Source organism: Tiliqua scincoides, chromosome 11, assembly GCF_035046505.1.
Source record: "Tiliqua scincoides isolate rTilSci1 chromosome 11, rTilSci1.hap2, whole genome shotgun sequence".
NCBI classification, from domain to species: domain Eukaryota; kingdom Metazoa; phylum Chordata; class Lepidosauria; order Squamata; family Scincidae; genus Tiliqua; species Tiliqua scincoides.
This window is the reverse complement of record NC_089831.1, coordinates 22,155,586-22,163,416: the sequence shown is the minus strand read 5'-3', so window position 1 is coordinate 22,163,416 and position 7,831 is coordinate 22,155,586. Positions and strand designations below refer to the sequence as shown.

The following is a 7,831-nucleotide window of genomic DNA, read 5'->3' as shown; positions in this document are numbered from 1 at the left end:
CTGCCTTCCCTCTGGGGTGCATTGCCGAGCTGGAGAGGTGGATAGGATTGGCCCCTAGAAAGCATCATGGCCTGGAGATAGTCCTTCCTGGAAGTGCTTTCACGTGTCTTCTCGTGGCATCTCGTCAGAAAGTGGGGGACGTTTTCTGCCGAGGTGCTGCGACCATCTGAGCCCACCCCCCCGGACACCGGACCCTCCGCGCAAACGGCATCAACTCTCCCCAAGGCAGAGACCCCACCTTGGATGAACGTGGGAATCGTGTCAGAGCACCAGTGTGCCTTCCATGTTCGGGTCACCCCAACCAAAGAGTCGTTCAGATTGGATCTCTCCCCCCCCCCCCATCTCATCCTTTCCCTCCGGTGCCTCCTCGTGGTCTGCAACTACCCTCTGGCTTCGGTGGGTCCGTCTTCCCAGGTTCCGGACCTCGACCCGCTCCCCACCCCGTTCAGACGTGCGAGGTTGGTGGGAGCAGGAAAATCACCCCCAGGAGGGGCAGGGGGCTGGAGGGGCTCCCGTCGGACCTTCCTGGGCTGGGCTTTCCCCACTGTGGCGGGGGGCTCCTTCCCCACCGGCCCGGTGCTGGTGTGCGAGTGCGCTGGACCTCTCCGTGCACCCTGCGGGCGCGTTCCGACGTTCAGTCCGGAGCCCGGGCCTGGCAGCGCCCTAGATGAGGCGGGGACCCTCGCCCAGCTCGGCCCCCTCCACGATGTCCACCTCGTCCTCGGTCTCCTCCAGCAGGAAGGCCTGCGGGGGGGCGACACCGGCCGAGGACCTGTCCGAGGGCAGTGCCCCCTCCGGCTGCTGGGTGCCCTCGTCGGCGCCCCCCGCGCCCTTGGGGGGCTCGTCCTGACTCTTCCGCAGCTGCTTCTTGTGCTTCATGCGCCGGTTCTGGAACCAGGTCTTCACCTGCGGAGGGGGGAGCGCAAGGGGGTCCAGACCCGATTCACAAGGCAGGAGGGGGGTGGAGCGGGGGCATCACCTGCAGAAGCCCCCCTTTGGCTGCAGCCAACACCAAAACGTCCTCCCACCCCGTGGCCGGAGTCCCTAGGGGTTGACTCGTGTCACTCGCACTCACACACACACGTGTTGCCTTAAACAGGTCCAGGGTTTGCCATTTGTGACTCCAGTTGGGGGGAGGGGAAGCTGCAATGTTCTCTGCGCGTCTTCCGGAGAGTAAGCCCCACTGAAGACAACGGGGTTTACTTCTGAGTAGACAAGCCTGGGCTTGGGCTCCCCGTGACACGCCTGCCCCTTCCGTACAACCGTGCCTGAAACTTCTTGGCGAGCGCCTGACCCGCAGTTCTGGAGAGGACTGAGGCTTCAATCCTATCCATGCTTTCCTAGCAGTAAATCCCGTTGGCTATAATGCTCCTTAATTCTGAGTAGACGTGCAGAAGATTGGACTCTGAGCCTCCCCCTCCCCGTCCCAGATTTGCCTCGTGCAGGTGGGAAACTGGTGCCCAAGTTGCTCAAAGCCACGTCACGTCCATCGTCCTTCCCGGACCCCCGGACGTGTGAATGGAGGGCTGGCTGCAGCGTCTCCCGAGCTGCAGCCCTCATCCCTAAACAGAACCTCACTCCTTGTGATCGTCTGAGCGCTTAACGGAGTGAGTAGAAGTTGGCGGCACTTACTTCCGAGTAAACACGCATCAGCTGGGTCTGCACGTCCCTCTATTTGCTCCAATTCATTCCTCCTTAGCCCCGCAGTGTCCTTGTGCCCCCTATTTCCTCACCTATTGTTGGGAGATACTGCAGTCTCCTTGGGGCAGGGAATCTCTCTCTCTCTCTCTCTCTCTCTGAATTAAGGCTGCAATCCTCTGCATGCTTTCCTAGGAGTCAGCCCCACTGAACTCAATGAGACTTTTTTCCAAGTAGAACTGCCTAGGATTGGACTGCAAGAGCACACGCCTAAGTGTGTCTACTCAGAAGTAAGCCCCTTTGCGTTCAATGGAATTTACTCCCAGGAAAGTGTGTTTAGGATGGCAACTTCAGGCTACAATCCTAGCCACATTTTCCTGGGAGTAAGCCCCATTGATGATAATGGGACTCACGTCTGAGTAGACATGCATAGGATCGGGCTGTTTCTCTTCTCTGCCCAGTGCGGGGCTTTCCACCTGGCTGTCGAACTTCTCTAGGTCATTGTTCGCCTTTTCATTTCATTTCAAATTCTTCCTGCTTTTTGGCCTGTAGTCTGACTTTCCCCACTGAAAGGGGGCCCAGGACAAAGAGGGAATCCTAGACAGCCCCCTCCCAGGGCAGAGTACTGCCCAGCACAGAGTGTCAAGCACCCTACGCAGAAATCAGGGATCTGCGGAGGCAGGTGAGGCAGAGCCTCCCCGCTGGGAGCACTGCCACTCCGTGAGGTGTTCAAGCCCACTCGAGCCATGTGTGAGGCCGGTGAGGCAAAGCCTCCCCACTGAAGTCCTTTGAAAAGCACTGCCAGCCTGCGAGGTTCTCAAGCCCACTCAACCCACCGCGAGGCAGTTGAGGCAGAGCCTCCTCGCTAGTTCTTTGAAAAGCACTGCTGCCCCCTGAAAGCACACTCCACCCCAGGCGCTCTGCGGGAGCTGGGGTGCGGGGCCAGGCTCTGCACAAGGGCTGAGCGTACTTGGGCATCTCAAAGGGCAGCGGGGCTTTCTGAAGGACTCCAGTGGGGAGGCACTACCTCACTTGCCTCCCCACCCACTGCATGTCCCTGCTAGAATGACCCTGCTTCGGGGGGGGGCAGATCTTGGGGGCAGGTGCTGGGGGGGAGGTCAGGATGGACGGCCCCCTGCCCAGGTGGCCTTACCTGGGTCTCGGAGAGGCTGAGGGCCGTGGCCAGCTCGACGCGCTCGGGCGTGGACAGGTAGCGCTGGACCTCGAAGCGCTTCTCCAGGCCGGACAGCTGCGAGTCGGAGAAGACGGTGCGGGCTTTTCTGCGGCGGCAGTGCTTGCCCGGCAGCTCGGCGTGCGGGTGGGGCTGGAAGAGGGCGGGCATCGGCACCACTGCAGGGGGGACACCACCACAAGGCTGAGGGGGGGGGGCTGGAGACTCGTGGGGCTCTTCCCCCGCAGCCCCCCGCGCCTCCAAGCAGGGAGACCCCCCATCACCCCCACCCAAGGGGCATCCTCCTGACTCCGGCCAGGGCACTCCTGGCCAGCAGAGACCGGCTCACGAAACCTGCAAGCGAGGCGGCTGCGCAGCCCTCCTGCTTGTCTCCAGTAAGGGGGTAGACTGCTCCTGTCCAGGGAGGCTCCCTCGAGAGGCCTCTCTCCTCTACGACTTCCATTCTCAGGGGAGTCTGGGGCCACAATCCTATCGACGCTTACCTGGGGGTAAGACCCATCGACTAGAATGGGACTTCCTTCTGATTGGACATGCCCAGGATTGGGCTCTGAGCCGCTCACGCAGCCCCCTGGCTGGACCTGAACTTCGAATGATCTCCGCTACCCCGGAGGACCGCGCCCTGCTCCTCTCTCCCGAGTAAAGGGAAGAAGAACCGCCTCTTGGGACCCTCCACGGCCGCCCAAACAGCTCCGGGCGCGATGGTTTCAAAGGCACAAGGCAGGCAAAGCTGTGCCTCCCTGAGCGGTGGGGAGGGGAAGATCCTCGTGTCTCTACTCTTAACCTTCCTCCAGGTTGCAAGAATTCCTCCCACTAGCAGGAATTATTAAATAGCCATAGAAAGCAGCACAACAAATTCTTCATCATCATCATCATCATCATCATCATCATCATCATCATCATCATCAGGCATGATGTTGTGGGCTCCAGCAGCCGCGCTCCAGGCGCCTCAGTGCGGATCCCTGCTCAGTGTGCCCTGGGGCCCACCTGGGACTAGCCCCCCACCCCAGTGGTCCTGCTCTGTGTCAGATCCCCCAGAGCGCCTTTGCTGGGCCATCTCCCTGCCACGTGGACTCCTCCACTGGACTCAAAACGTGCCTTGTCTAGGACAGCTCCAGGTTTCCCCCTGGAAGGGTCCACCCCACAGGGCGAAGAAGCTGCCGGTGGCATCTCAAGCCTGATGAGCCCATCGCGTCCGAATCGGGGCCCTCGTCGTGGCTCAGGATGGGGGGGACCACGAGAGAGGATTGCACCTTTTTGTCTGCCGCGGTCCCAATCCGTGGGAGGCCGACCCGGCTGCGACTGACCTCCAGCAAAAGGGTCCCCACTGGGACCAGGGTGACCAGATGTCAAAACCCCAAAAGAGGACCAGGCCCCCCAAAATGTAGGACATCCAAGAAAAATGTAGGACGTGACAAAATAAACGTTGAAAACATTCGGGTATTGATTTCATGTGGTTATTTTAAACATTATATTCTTCTGAAATTTAAAACGCACATATATATTACATACAATTACATATAATTTATTAATTACAAGAAGGCTGTGCGCTGCCTGCAGGGTCCCACTCAGGAAATAGGAGGACATTTAAGTTCTTTTCCAGGACACAAGGCTCAAAAAGAGGACATGTCCTGGGAAAAGAAGGCGCCTGCTCACCCTGACTGGGGCCCAATTCCAGGACTCGGCTTCTGGTGGTGGGAGGGTCTCTCCCGGTACAAGCGGCCAAGAGACTTTGGGTGTCAGTATTTCTGGAATTTGCCTGCCCTTCAAGTTCCCCTCCCTTGCGCAGAAGGCCCAGAAATGCTACGGTTGGTCTTCAAGTGGTTCTGGTCCGGTCCATACAGCTACTCTCCCCCCTTCTGTTTTTTTTTCCCTTGGCTTCCTTTCTTGCCAAACCGCTGCCCAATTTCCTGACTGCCACCATCGTCTCACTGATGGGTACCTGGAAAGCGCGTAACTAACTGCAGGTGAATTTGACCACGCACATCGGGGGCAACTGGGTGGGAAGGAACATACCTGGTCAAATGGTCATCTGCACCTACTAGACTGGAGGTGCCTCGCATTTAAGCACGAACAAACCCTTGGCTCGTGGTATGGGACATGTCTGCATAAGCTAATGACTTTAGGGCCCGATCCTATCCAACTTTCCAGCCCGGGTGCAGGGAACAAATGTTCCCTTACTTTGTGGAGGCCTCTGCAACTACCCTCCCACCACACCCCGTTGGCACAGCTACCCCAGAGCTGGAAAGCTGGATAGGATTTGGCCCTGTGAATGATATCATCCAGGATGTACTTTGCATTCACACAAAGGCAGGTTGGATCCATCTGATCCGGGTGTCTCTCACCTCTGGTATTTTTTCTTTTCATTTCTAAAAAAAAATAATTTTAATTTATTTTCATTTCTGACCCTTGTGCAATTGTCCTGCCTGACTTTTATTTTTTTTTTTAAGGCAACGTAATCTTGGACCTGCATTCCTGGAAGGTTCAAATCAGAATCTCTTCAAGGAAACAAATCAAAATATCTTAAGGAAACCATCACACCCTTGAACAAATTTATCTGGGGCGCTTTGCAATCCCTAAGGACAAAAAAAAAAAAAAGATGTCTTTTCCAGGGCCATTTTGTGCCACGTTTCAGTGTTTCCTTTCTGATGATGACTCCGTTTGAGCGAGAAACGGAAACAAAAATCAACTTGGTCTCCTCAACGCCTTGTCTTCCTTTCCTTCACTTCATTTCTTCGCGAACCAGCCCGATTCGATCCAACTTGCCAGCCCCACGGTAAGGCAGCAAATGTTCCCATACCTTGAGGAGGCTTCTGGGATTGCCTCATTGGCCTGGCTGCACCGGCACTGCAAAATTGGATAGGATTGGGCCCTTACTAAACAGATATCTCGATGGATGGCGGGTAAATCAGGAAGGGGCTGCTGTCCCTCAAAGGGGAAGTATTGGGGGCTCCGGGAATCCAAGAGGGGAAGTCGCTTCTCTCCCCCTCTCAAATTGCCCGGGGCTCCCAGGCTCGTTTCCCCCAGATTTCGAAGCTGGAATAACGCTCCAGGTGAGTTCAGGCGAAAATTCCGTCTTTGATGGGGTGCAAAGCGAGGCCGGGGGAAGGTTCCATCAGGAGCTTTCTCGGATTCTTCCTCTCCCCAGAACCTTTCCAAAAAGTGGCAGGAAAAAAAAGAAACCCTCTCTGTTTGTTTGATTGTTTGTTCTTAACAAAAATACTAATAATAAATACTAATACTAATAACCAATAAAAGTAAGCAATACTACCTTTTCCGACGAATGTTCAAACTACGGGCTCTGGTTTGCATTCTGCAAACCCCTGGAAGCACGGATGGTCCCGGTCCATGTGCCGGTGTGGCAGCCCGGCCCTCCTCTCCTCCTTTGCCCAGGCATGCGATGCCAGGGGTGTCTTACTGTTTCCAAAGGAGGACAAAGTGCCTCTACCTTCAACCAGTGTCTAGGCGCGGAGATTTGGGCAGGTGTCGCTTTTGAGACCCTTCCACGTTGAGCTGCAGCGGTTGAAGACACAGGCACTCTGTCCTCGGTGGGATTTGGTCACCCTGATCGAACCTGAGACTGCGGAGGATGCTTCAGAGGGCCGCAGAGGGGGCAGGAGGTGGGCCGGACCCCTCCGAAACCCAAAAGGCCACCGGAGAAGCTGCACCCAAGTTCCCCAACTTCTCTCGCTGTCACCCAGAAAGCTGCTCTCAGTTGGGTGGCCTGGATGGACCGGGACCAGCGCCCCTTTGGAAAGGGGGCCAGAAACCACGTTGGGGCGGCTGCGTTCACACGAAACACCCCCCAGCCGGTGTGGGAATGGGCTGCTGAGCGAGAGGGGAGAAAGTGCTGTCGGGCAGAGAGCACCCAAGCCCCCGCTCCGGGGTGGCCTCTGCGGGAGCGCCCATCGGACAGCAGCCCTCGCTTCCAGGGGAAAGCGGGCAGGTTGCAGATTCTGCCCCCCCCCCGTGGTGCAGACACCTGTGGGGGCTCCTCCAGGCTGAGCACCCAGGAGACCTCCAGCCGGCACCGCCAAGAGACCCCCACCCACCCAGCCAGCCCAGAGGCTTACCGGAGGTGGTGAGGAAGTAGGGGTGGTGGTGCTCGGGCTTCTGGAGCGGGTGGTGCGGGTGGGGCGCCAGGAGGGCGGGGGGCGGCATCAGGGGGTAGCCATAGTCCAGCAGGGGCACCCTGGAGGCCAGCGGGCCGGGGAAGGGCTCGGGGGCGGGCACCTCCCGCAGGGGCTTGGGCTTGTGCAGCAGGATGTCCTCGATGAAGAAGGAGGTCGTCCTCTGCGAGGGGGGCGCCCCGTGCGCCGTGAAGTTGAGGTTCATGGCCTCCCGCCTGCGGGCCAGGAGCAGAGCTGGCTGCGCGGAGGCTTCCCGGCCGGCTGCCCCTCTCCAAGCCACCCTGCTCAGCCACCAGGTGGATCTGGAGCTTTGGGGGGGGGGGGTCGGGCTGGAGCCTTTGAGGGCCGCTCCAGAGGGGGGTCTCCCGCGAGCCAATGGCAGGCGAGCAAGGAGGGGGAGCCCGCTTGGCCCGGAGTCCCCCGCAGGACTGGCGAGGGACGCGTCGCTGGCCGTGGTGCTGAAGCCTCCGGCCGCTCGGGCGAGCCAAGGGGGTCCAAGAGGAGGGGCGGGAGGCGGGGAGGGGGCTGCCCCGATCCTCCTCCTCCTCCCTCTCAACCACATCCACGTGCAGAAAGGACAGGCAGCCCCTGTGCCGGCTCTTCTCACCCTGTATTTTGAGGCACACGCAGGCACCCACCAGGCACCACTGCCCACTGGGCCCACGCAGACTCGTCTCATTTGGACACACTTCGACCCTGCTTCATCCTCAACTGAGGGTGCAGTCCGAACCAACCTTCCAGCACTGGTAGCCATGCCCATGGGGCAGGTGCTGCATCCTGCAGTTGTGGGGGGGGGCAGCCACGGAGGCCTGCTCAAAGTAAGGCAATGTTTGTTCCCTGACCTCAGAGCAGCACCACCCTGACCTCAGTGCTG

The 7,831-nt window shown here is 58.6% G+C and overlaps 1 protein-coding gene across 1 annotated transcript; it reads right to left on the bottom strand.

Annotated features, from left to right (window-relative positions):
* Positions 1–663: 663 nt before the first annotated feature.
* Positions 664–7,162, bottom strand: BSX (brain specific homeobox). Its single transcript, XM_066639775.1, has 3 exons — positions 6,901–7,162; positions 2,792–2,988; positions 664–906 (listed from the first exon to the last, which is right to left on the bottom strand). Exons 1-3 carry the CDS (start codon positions 7,160–7,162, stop codon positions 664–666), a joined length of 702 nt encoding a protein of 233 aa, XP_066495872.1.
* Positions 7,163–7,831: the final 669 nt, after the last annotated feature.

What these genes read in the sequence shown, in the direction of transcription:
- BSX (XM_066639775.1), bottom strand. Translation starts at nt 7,162, where the DNA reads ATGAACCTCAACTTCACGGCGCACGGGGCGCCCCCCTCGCAGAGGACG. An exon ending in CTACTTCCTCACCACCTCCG is followed by an intron (nt 2,989 to 6,900) that starts GTAAGCCTCTGG and finishes TCCCCCCTGCAG; the next exon opens with TGGTGCCGATGCCCGCCCTC. An exon ending in TCAGCCTCTCCGAGACCCAG is followed by an intron (nt 907 to 2,791) that starts GTAAGGCCACCT and finishes CCCCCTCCGCAG; the next exon opens with GTGAAGACCTGGTTCCAGAA.